Genomic DNA, 14,808 nt, shown 5'->3' on the forward strand with positions numbered 1-14,808 from the left:
GCAGAGCTGCTGTTGGCACTGTTTGAACTGGCAACATTTTGTAATTAATCAAGGATTAATCCCTCACCACCACCCCTCGAGTCTACCAGGGTTGTCTTTCTTCTTACAGTCTCTTTGTAACCCGCAAGGTGTTTCAGAGGGCTATCACATGCAGTGTTCTCACTTTGGGGTTACAAAAATAAGGCTTACTTTAAGAACAACAATCATATTAGGAATGTTAAAAATAATTATTAAGTTTTTTGTACCTTTTTTTAACAACTTGTTAACATGAAGCAGCCTCTTTAAAAGGCTGTACTTTATTTTTTTTAACAAAAAAGGTAAAAATGCACAAAATGTTAAAAAAAAAATCCCACCAAAGTCTTTGTTTTGTTTTGTTTTAAGGAGAAAATAATTTTGTGGTTGGTAAGGCAGCAAATTACCTTAAATTCCACCCTTTTACATGATGTCAGCATGTGGCTTCTATGCTCCAGAGAATCTCAGAACTTGGACTGCTTGAGTTTATCAATGTGGTAGCAAAGTTTCAGGGCAGGCCCTAGTTTCAAGCCCAAATATTTCATGATCATGTCACTCTTGAGCAGTAACAATGCATTGCCATCAATTTCCTAGTTGAGAGAGAAAGACAGAAGAGAGGGACAGAGAAAGAGTCAAGAGACAAAGATAGAGGGGATATTTGAGAGAGGATGGTCATATTCTTGTGAATATTTTTCATATCTATCTTATTTTTATAAACATTTATTATTTCTCCCTCTCACCATACCACCCCTAATTGAACTACAACAAAATGTGAAAAATAAAACCCTCATGAATATTCAGAGCCCAGCAATATATTCACATTGGCCACTCAGAAAAATGTGTGTCTCATTTTGAGATCACCCTCTCTCTGGCAAGAGAGTGGTGACATTGCATTTTTCAGTCCTCTGGACTCATGGTTCATTATTGCATTGATATAGAATTCTTTTTAAAGATGTTTTCTCTATAAAGCTGTTATAGTATAAATTGTTCTAATTCTGTTCATTTTATTTTGCATCATTTCACTGAATTCTCAGTTTCCTCTGAAACTATCTAGTCTATCATTTCTTATGGTACAATACTGTTGTATTATATTCGCAAACCATAATTTGTTTAGTCATTTTGAAATACGTGGTCATCCCTTTAGTTTTTAGTTTTGGGCTAGTGTGAGAAGAGCAGCTATAAATGTGTTTGTATATATAGATCCTTTTTTCTTTTTCTCACAGACACAGAGAAGGACAGAGGTATAGGTAGAGGGGAGTGGGTCTGGTAGTGGTATTACTGCATAAAACAATTTGATCAATCTAGTAATTTAGGAGGCATTGTTTCAAATTGCTTAGATTTGTGAATTCTAGGGCCAAGGCTAACTTAAAATCACATGAACTTTTTAAAGTGGGTTGCATTCTCCTTGTCAATAACCACCTTTATCTTTTTCCAAGTTATATTTGCTGAGGAAGTGTTAAATACCAAGGCCTATCAAGAAAAGTGACCTTGTACATTAGAAATGTAAGGCCTTAGTTAATAATAATAATTATGATGTTTATGATGACTGATATGCATTAACTTACTGCTCTATGATATAGAGGCTTTTAAAGGCAACATCTTTTACCTCTGGTGACTTGAAGAAAAACAAATCAATATTTCCTGATTTTGAAAGTGATTGTCATACCTGACTGCCTGGCTTAGTATCTCTTAGAATTGCTTTATCCTGTTTTCTGAGTAATACACACATACACATACAAGTATATCTGTGTACGTATAATATATATTCCAAATACTTCCATATATTTTCTCTATATATGTATATACACACACATGTGTGTATGTATATGTATATGTATATATATATAAATTTGTTGTTCAGTTGTTTCAGTCACATCCAACTCTTTATGATCATATTCAGAGTTTTCTTGGCAAAGATACTAGAGTGGTTTGCTAAGTTCCTTCTCAAGTTCATTTTACAGATGAAGCAACTGAGGCAAACAGAAGTTAAGTGACTTGTCCAGGGTCACACAACTAGTTAAGTGTCTGAAGCTGGATTTGAATTCAGATCTTCCTGACTCCAGGATAGGTGCTCTATCCACTGCACCACTGAGATGCCATCTCTCTATCTATAGCTATAACTATATCTGTTTATATGTGCATATATAATATATACAATATATTGATATTATGTATGTATGTATAGTAGGGCTGTAAATAGTCACTTAGGAACAAGTGTTTAAGTCTATAGTTGAGTACTTAAATGAATACTTAAGAAATATAAGTGTTAAAGGGTATAGGCCCCTCAGTGCCTACCTATTATTATTATTTTTTTTTTGCAGGGCAATGGGGGTTAAGTGACTTGCCCAGGGTCACACAGCTAGTAAGTGTCAAGTGTCTGAGATCGGATTTGAACTCAGGTACTCCTGAATCCAGGGCCCATGCTTTATCCACTGCGCCACCTAGCTGCCTCGCCTACCTATTATTTTAACTTTTCTCCATCTTGCCTAAAAAAAGAACTGGATTTGGAGTCAGAAGACTTGGGTTCAAGTCCTGGAAATGCTACTTACTGGCTGTGTAACCTTGAAAAAGTGAAATTTTTTGCTTTCCTGGATTTCATTTTCCAGGCATGTAAAAGAAAGGATTTGGAAGAGATGATCTCCACAGTCTCTTCCAGCTCTGAATCTATAACTGGTATATTATTAGAGAGTTCATCTTTAAATCTTGTTTATGTGCATGTCCTTGTTCTTTCTCATGGAAAGAGTACCACCAGATTTTTTTTTTTTTTTAGTGAGGCACTTGGGGTTAAGTGACTTGCCCAGGGTCACACAGCTAGTAAGTGTTAAGTGTTTGAGGCCGGATTTGAACTCAGGTCCTCCTGACTCCAGGGCCGGTGCTCTATCCACTGCGCCACCTAGCTGCCCTATCACCAGATTTAAAGGAAAAGGGCTTGGGGTTTGAATTCATACTCTGCTTCTTAACTATGTTATCCTGGACTAATTACTTCCCCTTTCTGACATGAGGGAGTTTGACCCATGTCTCACAATGGACCTGTGAGAGATCCATGTCTCTCAATAGAGAATTGAGAGGAAAAGCTCTACAATGTGATTGAACAAGAATTTATTAAGCATCATCTATGTCCCTGGCACTATTCTAAGTGATGGGGATGCAAAGCTGAAAAAGCAAAGTCTCTACCCATGAGGAATTTACATTCTATTGGCTAGCATTCTCTTCTGGTGTGCTTTGGGGCCACCCTAATCTTCTCATTGCCCATGTCCTCTTGTTGAAGGAATTGGAGAGAACATCCCTATTGCTCAGTGAGGTCTCTATGCCGTGTTCCCCAAACCAGGTCCCCTCATTCCAACTTCTCTGTCTTTAGGAATAAGACGTGACATCCATCATATCCTAGAATATGTGAACAAAACCAGGTCTGAGGTTTTGTGGCTTCATTTTTCCATGTGCCACTTATTCCCTGGGCTGCTTGTGGTTTTTTTCCCTAAAATTTTCATCCCTAACTTTAGTTGATTGCCAATGTTATAATTGCACCCAGTGAGAGGCGTCAGGCACCTTCTTCTAGTCCTGTCAATAACCACACAAAAATTATTCACCTGTTCTTACTAGGGTTTAGCTCATGCAATTATTGGGCTACAGTTAATATGCTAATCACTGGTGGTACTTGTATTAATCCCATTTTGCTAAAAAAGACACAGAACTCCTGGAGATATATTTAATTCATGACTTTAATTCAATTGGGCTTCTTTAGCCTCTTCTCACCTCAGTTTGGATGCTTGCATTGAATATTTCCCAGAACCATAGACACAACATGGAACTGATAAGGGTTTCAAGAAGGGGAATGATTAATGAGAATAGCAACAAGCCTCCCTTTCTCCTTGGTTCCAGGCCCAGCCCTAAGGTAGAATTCTGGAGCGGGTCAATTGTTGTTGGCCCCACTCTCCTCTTAATTGTCCTTCCCCTTCACACCCCCACCCCTTTTCTTTTATACTTTACTGACCTACTAAACCTAGGGTCTCCCACTGGGATATAAGCCTTCCCTGGAGAGAACTAAATATCCACTCAGGCTTCTCCAATAAACTTCTCTTCCTTTACCTCATATTCTCAATCAAAAGATGTTCCCCATTGCCTCTGGACCCTGCTATTTGTTAGATAATAGCAAACTGATATGATAAACTAATTTATCCAGTTGTGCTAATGGCTAAGAATGGTTTTTGTTTGTTTGTTTGTATTTTGCAGAGCAATGGGGGTTAAGTGACTTGCCCAGGGTCACACAGCTAGTGTCAAGTGTCTGAGGCCACATTTGAACTCAGGTCCTCCTGAATGCAGGGCCAGTGCTTTATCCACTGTGCCACCTAGCTGCCCCCAGCTACTAATGTTTTCATGAAGTTTTGTAGCAGTTATTTTTGTAGCAGTTTTCATGAGATAGTCTCCCACAGTGTGTGTGTGTGGTGGGGGGGGGGTGCTTGTCTTTGATCTTTCCTCCCTGCATAATTATCATTTGTTTGGGGGATTGGCATTTATGGGTACTTGTCAGTAGACAAGGTTTGTCACCTGGTTGCTAATACTCCCTTATTCCCCCAACATAGCATATATCAGAGTGGAGCAAGTAACAATGAAAACTATAAGTTGAAGTTCTATCTAACACAGCACGGTGAATTGAGTCACAGTGAATCTGGCTCCAGTTCCCATTCCTGAAGGAAAGTGCCTGAGATGGTCACTAGGCTCAACTTAATGGGTCGAGAGGGAGAGAGAGAATTGCAGGCAGAAGGAAGAGCATGAGCAAAGCTCAGAAGTTAGGAAACCATATGACGTGTGTGGTGGGGGAAGGTAGGCTACAATGCAGTTTGACTGGAATTTAGAATAATTTTGGGGTGGAACACTTTGGGGAAAAGCTAGAAAAGTCGTTTGGTGCCAAATTGAGGAAAGCTTTGAATTCCAGGCCAAAAAAAAAAAAATCCAAAGTCTATTCAGGAGGAGCCACTGAAGACTTTTGAGCAGAATGATAACATTGTCAGGTTAGTGCATAAGGAAGATTAGTCTCATAGCAGTATTAAGGATAGTTTGGAGATGGAGAGAGTGGGAAGCAGGAATAAGAGAGGAGGAGGCACAAAGTAGAATCCATAGAACTTGGTAACTGATTGGATATGAGAGGGAGGAAGAGGGAAGAAATCATCAATCAAGGTTTTGAATTTATGGGAGACTGAATGATATCATGAGGCTGACAGTGCATGATCTGTAGGACTGAGTTCTAAATCTAGACAGGGACTTTAAATTAAATGTCCACCTAAACTTTTTCATGGACATATTTGTCCCTTGGGAATGGAATTTGCAGGTTTAACCTGCTTAAACTATCTTTTTTGTTTGTTTGTTTTATTTTGTTTTTTAGTGAGGCAATTGGGGTTAAGTGACTTGCCCAGGGTCACACAGCTAGTAAGTGTTAAGTGTCTGAGGCTGGATTTGAACTCAGGTACTCCTGACTCCAGGGCCGGTGCTCTATCTACTGCGCCATCTAGCTGCCCCCTGCTTAAACTATCTTAAATGAAAATCCAGTTTTCAGAAAAAGATAAAATTGTAGTATAATGCTTCATTTATAAAAGGACTCCATAGAATTATTTTAGGGTACATGGACCACAAAAGAACTATGGATAGATTTCAGGGGTCCATAAACTCAAATGGGGGACTCCACTAATCCCTAACTGTAATTTAGCATTTCCCCTCATTATTAAAAACGTTCAGAGGTATCCAGAGACTTCACTGTCTATGGGTTTCAGGACACAAAGAATCAGAACTGCTACTTTAAATAGTGGCTTTTCCTCATGCATTTAAAAGATTCTTTGATTTGTAAAAGATTGTTGTTTCCTAGAACACATCTACTAAATATGATGTGTGACTATAAAGTAATATGAGTGATTTTAAACAAACATCCTCAAACTTATAAATATAAATGATCGTTGACCCCTTCAAAGTAATCCTCTTGTGAAGCTAGACATTTATTCCAATGATGCTGTCATTATTTAGAATGGTTTTTGAATTTCTTTTGAGTCAACTGGGGCCCATTCTTATGAATACAAAACCTCAATGGTAATGAATCATTTGACGGTAGATTTGATTTTTTTATTATAATCAAAAGTCAATCAAAAACAAGTAGGGAGGAATAAGGAATAAGTAAGTGCAGAACTAAGTGTCTACCTTCCCAAGAAAATTGCTTTAAAGGGAGTAGCACTAGAGGTAGTTAGGTGGCCCTAAAGTCAGGAGGACCTGAGTTCAAATCTGGATAGCTCTGTGTGGACCTGGGCAAGCTTCCCAATAGATGGATGGATGGATGGATGGATGGATGGATAGAGGGGACAACACTCATTTGGATAAATAAGTTCTGGGATGTTTGCTTTGAGAAAACATCAGTATCTTTGCTTTATGGTCACAAAAAGGCAAGTAGGATTGGCGTGTTTGATGTCAAGCCCTCCAGATGTTGGACACTGCAGAGACCCTTGGTCTCACCCAAGTTCCTCATAGATAGTTTTTAGTGACAGAGCTGAGGATGGCAGTGCTTGTGATAGTGAAAGGGATAGAGAAAACTGAAGGGGTATTGGGAGGCAGGGCAAGAGTGTGGGGGTGATTTATTCTATTCATATTTTTCAGACTTTTTCTGAATGAGGATGGAGGATGACTAATAGCATAAATGTTTGGATTATTTTGCAAATGAAAACCATGTAAACAAGATTCGGGTGTCAGTAGGGAAATAAGTTTTCTTCTACCCTCCCTCCCCCCCCCAACACCAGTGCAATGCCAGTTCCTCTATAAATGACAGATGTGGCTACTGTGTCAATTTATTGAGGCTGCCAGTCATCACACTGAGGGTACATGGTAGGGAGTTTTCCTTACCTATAGCAACTATAGGGGAAGCACATGACATAGAAGTGGGCTTGTCACAGACACTCTCCAATACTTTTTCTAATCCTTTGCCAAAAGAACTTATTTAGAATAAGAAGTTTCCAGGAATAGAGTAAAAACAAATAATGCATTATACCGGGAGATGACAAAACAGGTTAATAGGATAGTTTAGTGTAAATCCAGCCCTTGACCTAAGGGAATCTCAGGGCATTTCAAAAACTCTGTCTCATTCGTTTTGGTTAAGCCTAGTAATTCAAATGACTCTCCCAGGTCTATCTTCAACCTGAGGCCAATGATCCTGACCCATATTCATGAGCAATAACTCATACGTAAGTACTTAGAGACAGGAAGTGCTAAGCAGCAGCACAAATTTCAGATCCCAGGAAAACCTCACCTCACATTCATGGTCCACAGGAGTGTTGAGACTTGAGCCTTAAGAAATCCTTGGCACTTTTTGTGGGAATGGGCCCTCAATGTTCAGGGCAAGAAGGTCACATTTTCTAGGAAAGGTCCTAACTGGATATAGTCTATAACCTCCCCTTGATTAGTGGGTCCTCAAATGAGCAATATAATGGGAAGACCAGCCACCATTTTACTTAGGGGGAAATAACTCCAAACTGTCCTAACTGGTAAATGTCAAAACCAGTTAACCTGTGGGACAAAGGAAATGTTATCCCTGAAGCAGAAATAACAGAAGTAGTTATAGGATCTTTGATCTAGAGCTAGAAGGGACTTTACAGGCCTTCTAGTCCAGCTTCCTCATCTTACAAATGAGGAAACTGAGGTCTTGAGAGGTTAAGTGACTTCTCCAAGATCATATCTGTCATAAGTACCAGAGGCGAGATTTAAACTCCGGTCCTCTGGAAAAAAAAAAAAAAGCTTCATGGGGCGGCTAGGTGGCACAGTAGATAAAGCACCGGCCTGGATTCAGGAGTACCTGAGCTCAAATCCAGCCTCAGACACTTGACACTTACCAGCTGTGTGACCCTGGGCAAGTCACTTAACCCCCATTGCCCCGCAAAATAATAATAATAATTATTATTATTTATTATTATTATTATTTATTATTATTATTATTATTATTATATATAAAGCTTCATTCTCTAGCTGGGTAATGGAGAATAGGCAAGTACTCTTTAGTGAGGTGTTGTTCATTTGGTCCACCTGAACAAATCAGTGTCATCTGTATGTTTATCTCAGACCACACACACACACACACACACACACACACACACACACACACACACACAACCCCAGGGCCTATGACATCTACATACATGTTTTCTGAAGAGCTCCACGTGAGGTCCCAAGGCCTGAGGGTCAGCATCTTTCACAAACCAGACTACATCTTCCACAGTCCAGGTAGAGGGATTCTTGCTGGTGGGCCGGGATGTATCTTGTCCATCTGGAGAAGGACTTGAGGCTAAATGGGGATGAACAAATAGAAGAAATGCAGAAAGGGCTATTAGATAATGGACTCAGGGTCTACCCCCTCAGGGATTCTCCTGGGCTCTAGACTGAGAGAAGGGGAAATGAATTTTCTTAATTAATCAGGGCACGGAACACCAAGAGGTGGGTGGGTGTATGTGATGGGCTGGGGGTTGGAGGTTGGGGCAGGGAAGATGGTGGGATGGAGAAAAGAGACTCATTCTCTTGCTGGACAAGGGAAGGGCTCCAAGTTGTTTCCCTCTCCTGTCCCTATCAAGGCCATTGCAGGAGGACTGAACAGCGAGGAAGGTGTCTGAAGTCACACTGGCTCTGGTGCCGCCGGATCTGAATTCAAATACCACTTCTAACACTTATCTTTGTGGTCTTAACACCCCTGAGACTCAGTTTCCTCTTCTGTAAAATGAGATTGAACTAAGGGGTCTCTAAGTCCTCTTCTGGCCTTAAGTCTACAACTCTAAGATCCCATCTGGACACCAAGATTTCTGTTCTCTCTAGGCCCTAAAATGGGAGAAGAAGAAACAGGGGTTGGGAGATTCTTTTCCTGTACCAACTGATGTCCTTTATGCTCGGTTGTTCAGTCATGGCTGACTTTTCATGACCCCATTTGGGGTCTTCTTGGAAAATATATTGGAGTGGTTTGCCATTTCCTTCCCCAGCTTATTTTTATAGATGAGAAACTAAGGCAAATAAAGTTAAATGACTTGCCCAAGGTCACATAGCTAGTATCTGAGGCTAGATTTGAACTCAAGAAAATGAGTCTTCCTTACTACAGGCTAGGTACTCTAACCACTGCACCACCCAGCTATCCCTTTCTGTTCAGTATTGTTTTAATCCTAGTCTCTCCTTGAGTTGAGGTGCCTTGATGAACAGTCTATTTGTTAACCTGCTAAGAAGTGCTAAGATAAACACTGAAAATGTGACTTTTTAAATACTATGAAGGCAGGATGATTTAAGGTCACTTTAGCCCACACTGACTTTAAATCAAAGCAATAAAGACACTACAGAATGGAGGTACATTTATGTCTTTATTCTTGGTTTCTTCAGAAGGATGAATCTTCAACATCACATCCATGTAAATCCCCTTACAAGGGGTTTATCACCCAAGACATGTGTCACCCAGTCTAGGGACCTGGAAAGTCCATTTTTACATCACACCAAGAAAAAGAAAAAAAAAAAACTTTCCATCACCAAAGACTCATATTGGCTCAACCTTCCTGATTCCTGTCAGTACCAAATGATTTATAATGAATACGTCTCTCACTTCTAAGGACACGGTTGGTATATAAAGGGGAAGTGCTGGAGGTACAAGAATTCCACAAGAGACATTGCAGAAGATAGGAATGGACAATTAAAAGACTGCTCTGGAATCTCCAAAAAAGCACAAGTAAATCCAAATCTCTCTTGTACTGTACTTAACGTTTATTCATTCATTCATTCATTCATTCATTCATTCATTCATTCATTCATTCATTCATTTTTGTGGAGCAATGAGGGTTAAGTGACTTGCTCAGGGTCACACAGCTAGTAAGTGTCAAGTGTCTGAGTCTGTATTTGAACTCAGGTCCTCCTGGATCCGGGGTTGGTGCTTTATCTACTGTGCCATCTAGCTGCCCCTACTGAACTGATTCTTCTTTTTTTTTTTTTTTTTTGCGGGGCAATGGGGGTTAAGTGACTTGCCCAGGGTCACACAGCTAGTAAGTGTCAAGTGTCTGAGATCGGATTTGAACTCAGGTCCTCCTGAATTCAGGGCCAGTGCTTTACCCACTGCGCCACCTAGCTGCCCCCCTGAACTGATTCTTAAAGGTCATAGCATTTAGAGATGGAAGGGACTTTAGAGAACATCTAGTTCAACCTCTTCTTTTACAGATGGAGAAACTGAGCCCAGCTCAAACTCACTCCACATCTCTATATTGCCGAACCTTTCGTTTCCTTTAAGCTCAGCTAAAGTATCATACCCTACAAGAGACCTTTCCTGATCTCCCCAATTGTTAGTGCCTCTTCCTCCTTCCCACTCAAATAACCTTATATTTTTATATATGTCTTAATCCAGTTTTTTGCTTTTGTGTCTAATTATATGTATCTATGTTATCTTCCACAATGGTGCATAAGCCCAATGAAGGCAGGGATACTTCATTTTTGCCTTAGTTTCCCCAGTGCCTGCATAAGTCACTTAAACTCTCAATGCTTTGGGCAATTTGTTAAGATTCTGAGTTGCACAGAAGGCTCTGAGCTACAACAATAAAGGGAGTTTCTTCACTTGCGAGTTCCCTGTATAAATGAAATCCAGTCCCTATGCCCCATCTCCATTGCCTACGATATAGTGCCTGGCAGAGAGCAGGCACTTAATACTAGCTAAGTGATTTAGGGCATTAAAAGAAGGAAGAAAGGAATGATGGATGGATGGAAGGAAGAAAGGAAGGAAGGAAGGAAGGAAGGAAGGAAGGAAGGAAGGAAGGAAGGAAGGAAGGAAGGGAGGGAAGAAGGAGAGGGAGGGAGGAAGAGAGGAGGAAAGGAGAGGGAGAGAGGGAGGAAGGAAGGAAGGAAGGAAGGAAGGAAGGAAGGAAGGAAGGAAGGAAAGAAAGAAAGAAAGAAAGAAAGAAAGAAAGAAAGAAAGAAAGAAAGAAAGAAAGAAAGAAAGAAAGAAAGAAAGAAAGGAAGGAAGGAAGGAAGGAGGAAGGAAGGGAGGGAAGGAGGAAGAGGGAGAGAGGAAGGAAGAAGGGAGGGAGGAGGAAGGAAGGAAGGAAAGGAAGAAGGAAGGATGGAAGAAAGGAAAAGGAGAGAAGGGAGGAAGGAAAGAGGAAGGGAAGGAAGGAGGGAGAGGGAGAGAGGAAGAAGTAAGGAAGGAAAGAAGGAAGAAGGGAGGAAAGGATGGAGAGAGGAAGGAAGAAGAGAGGGAGGAAGGGAAGAAGGAAGGAAGGATTTATTAAGTGCCTACTCTGTGCCAAACACTGTGCTGAGCATTTTACAATTATCTCATTTGATCCTTAAACCAACCCTGAGAGGTAGGTGCTATTATTATCCCCATTTTATACTTAAGGAATCTGAAGCAGACAGAGGTTGAGTGACTTGTCCAGGGCCACATTGCTAGTAAATATCTGGGGCCATACTTCCCAGATGGTGCCCCTTTCTAGAGCATAGGGTGAGAGTAGGCTTAAGGTAGTGTGGCTGATGGATGAGACTGAACCCACATAGAAGTGACAAGAGACAGGCAGTATCCCAGCCCTTACACAATGTTGATAGCACTATTATCTTCTAGGCCAACCAGACTGTAAACCTTTGAGTCATCTTTGACTCCTCTTTCCTTACCATCACCAACTTCCTACTCAATCAGCTGCTAAGATCTGTCAATTTTTCTTCCATAATGTACCATGAATTCTACTGCAAAACACTGCCCCCCAACACCCACACTGTCTTTCCCTCTTATTCATACTGCTACCACACATCAGGTATGTGAAGGGGAATAACATGAAATACGGATAGAAAGGAAGACTGGAGGCAGTTTGTGAAGGGCTTTAAAAGCCAAATAGAGTTTGTATTTTATCTTACAGGCAACAGGGGCCACTGGAGCTTTTCATAGTAAGAACTCTGCTTTAGGAATATCACTTTGGCAGCTGTCTGGAAGATAGATTAGAGGAAAGAAACTTGAGGCAGGGAAACCAATTAGGAGTCTATTGCAATGATTCAGGTGACAGGTGATGAGAATTCAAACTGGGGGAGGTTCCCAGTGAGTGGAGAGAAGCGGATGGATTTAGGAAATGGTGTAGAGGTAAAAGACGTGGCAACTGATTGGGTATATGGGGGTGAGGGAGAGGGAAGAGTTAAGGACAAGTATGAGATTGGAAACTTGGCTGATTGGGTCAGGATCCCCTAGATAGAAATAGTGAAGTTGGGGAGAAAGGAGGATTGGGGTGAAGGGTAGGGAGGAAGGGGTAATAAGTTTTATGTTGGACCTACATCATGACTTCAAAATTATTTTGAACTTAATTTGTATATATTTTGTATTTAATTAACAAGATGTTTGTTGTTTACCCTTGTAGAATTTAAGCTCTCTAGTGCATAAAAAGCAGGTCTTAGAATCAGGTAGTGGTTGTTCAGTCCTGTCTGACTCTTTGGGAACCTATGGACCATAGCACACCAATACTGATCATGGGGTTTTCTTGGCAAAGATTCTAGAGTGGTTTGCCACTTTCTTCTCTGTTGGATTAAGGCAAACAGTCGTTAAGTGATTTGCTCAGGGTCACACAGCTAGTGAGTGTCTGAGACTGGATTTGAACTCAGGTCTTCCATACTCTTGGTCCAACTATCTATCCACTAAGCTACCCAGCTGCCTCCAGAGTCAGGTAGATGTGGATTCAAATTCCATGTCTGGCACATATGGATCTGTGACCCTGGGCAAGTCAATTAACTTCTTAGTGCTCCCAGACAACTCTCTAGGACGATACATTTCAGGGTAAGTACTGATCTACATTGGCAACACCTCATACCAATGAAATCACAAGCCCAATTTTTTTTTAAAACAAAAGGTACAACCAGTGGGAAATCTCCAATAGGCTAAATATCCACTATCCAATCACTAAATAGGCAATCTTATAAACAGGGAATCATTACTCTTGTTTTACAATAGAAAAATGAAGACACTGAGCATTGATGAAATGAACTCTCCCAGGTTACCTGTGGAGACTCTTTGGATTGGAATTTAAGAATTCCTGTGTCTCTTTCTTAGACCACAGGGTCACAGCAGTTTTCTATTGTCCTATTTTCTCTTCCTCATAAAGGATTTGAAAAAATACACAGAAGCCCATTCATGCTGAGGAAAACAGACCCTCTGCCTCCCTGTCACTGCATGTGTGCACTATGGTTGGGGAAGGGATTTCACAGGCTAAGAAGTCTTTCTTCTTGCTCTCTGTGGGATGTGGATGAGAGAAGGTGTTCTGCACTGGAACATTCTGTTGGAAAATCTTTAATGCATCAGAAAGCCATCTGAATGCCATTGTGTTTAAAGACATGTGCACTCAAGGAGAGGATTAAGAATCAAGGAAATCACATTTGTCAAATACTTTTAAATCCTACTTCATCACAGCATTTGAATTAATCAGGATGATAATAGGTGCTCTGATTAGAAAAGACTGGGAGTCTACTGTGCTATTAATGATTTTGTAGCTGTCAAGACTGGGGTTGAGTCTAATGTCCTCTTTTTGGCATGAATAAAGAAAAATGAAGAAAAATGAGCAGGTGAGTCTATGGAAAGCAAGCATTCTTTCTCGGTAAGCTCAGGGAACTGATTTCCCATATTACCTCAACTGGTTAAACAGAAAAAGAAAAGCTCGTTTTAAAGAAAGACTCTAGAACTAGTCAAAAGTAGAAGGAAATCGAGGATCAGATCCTGGAGTATAGTGGGGTCAGAAATTTGTAGAACTACAAAAGACTTCTGTCATTATCCTTCTTGACATCACTATAGCCTGTTGACCTCTGCCCCCTTGGCTTCTCAGGATGCTGCTCCTGGTTCTCCTCAGGATGCTGCTCCTGGTTCTCCTCTTACCCTTTTAGCTCATCTTTCTCTACTTCCTTTGCTGGATGTCGGCCCTGTCCTGGATGTTCCCTTTTATCTCTACACTCTTTCCTAAGGATCTCTTCAACTTAATTATCTCTTTGCAGATGACTCCCAAATGGACATAGCCAATCCTCATTGCTTTCCTTGGCTCCAATTCCCATATCATCAAGCTGCCTGTTGGACATCTTCTCTTGAAGCATCTTAAACTCAACATATACAAAATAAAACTCGTTATCTCTCACTCTAAACTTATCCCTGCTCCTAACTTTTAAATTTCCAACAGGAATAGCCTCCTCATCCAGTCACCCAGGTTGGCAACCTCAGGGCTATCCTCAACTCTTCATTTTCATTCACCCCACCCACCCTTATTTATCCAACCAGTCTTTCTAATTCCCCTTCTTCTCACTCAAATTGCTACCAGTTAAGGTCAAGCCATAATCAACCCTTATCTAAGCCATTAAACGCACCAATAATTTGGTATCCATGTGTCTTCCCCTCCCCCAATTCCAACCCAACCTCCACACTCCAAAAGTGCAGCTCTGATCACTTTACACTATTCAAAAAGATTCAGTAGCTCCCTATTGTATCTAGGATAAAATCTGAATTCTCTTTGACATTTCAAGGCCTTCACAATCTGGCTCTCACCTCTGTTTCTAGACTGATCTCATCCTACTCTCTCTTATGTGCTCTGTGCTCCAAGACAAACCGGTTTGCTTGCTTACCCTCATACATGGTATCCCAGCTCCTATTTCCATTCCTTTGCCCAGTCTGTCTGCGTTCCTCCTCACCTTTTGGAATCTCTATCTTCCTTCAAGTCACATTTCCAGTTCTACTTCCATATGAAAATCTTTCCTGACTCCTCTCCTTTTCAGCCCTAATTATTTTGTACTTACTTATTAGGGTATATTTCA

The 14,808-nt window shown here is 40.7% G+C and overlaps 1 protein-coding gene across 1 annotated transcript in view; it reads right to left on the bottom strand.

Annotated features, from left to right (window-relative positions):
- Positions 1-354: 354 nt before the first annotated feature.
- SCML4 (Scm polycomb group protein like 4) overlaps positions 355-14,808 on the bottom strand; it is a 184,760-nt gene continuing 170,306 nt past the window's right edge. The window contains exons 7-8 of the mRNA XM_043963422.1: positions 8,175-8,320; positions 355-602 (exon numbers count right to left, since the gene is read on the bottom strand). Of these exons, the coding sequence (XP_043819357.1) occupies positions 477-602; positions 8,175-8,320 (272 nt within the window). The 3' untranslated portion in view covers positions 355-476. The remainder of the gene's footprint in view (positions 603-8,174; positions 8,321-14,808) is intronic.

This window comes from Dromiciops gliroides, chromosome 4 (genome assembly GCF_019393635.1).
Source record: "Dromiciops gliroides isolate mDroGli1 chromosome 4, mDroGli1.pri, whole genome shotgun sequence".
NCBI classification, from domain to species: Eukaryota; Metazoa; Chordata; class Mammalia; order Microbiotheria; family Microbiotheriidae; genus Dromiciops; species Dromiciops gliroides.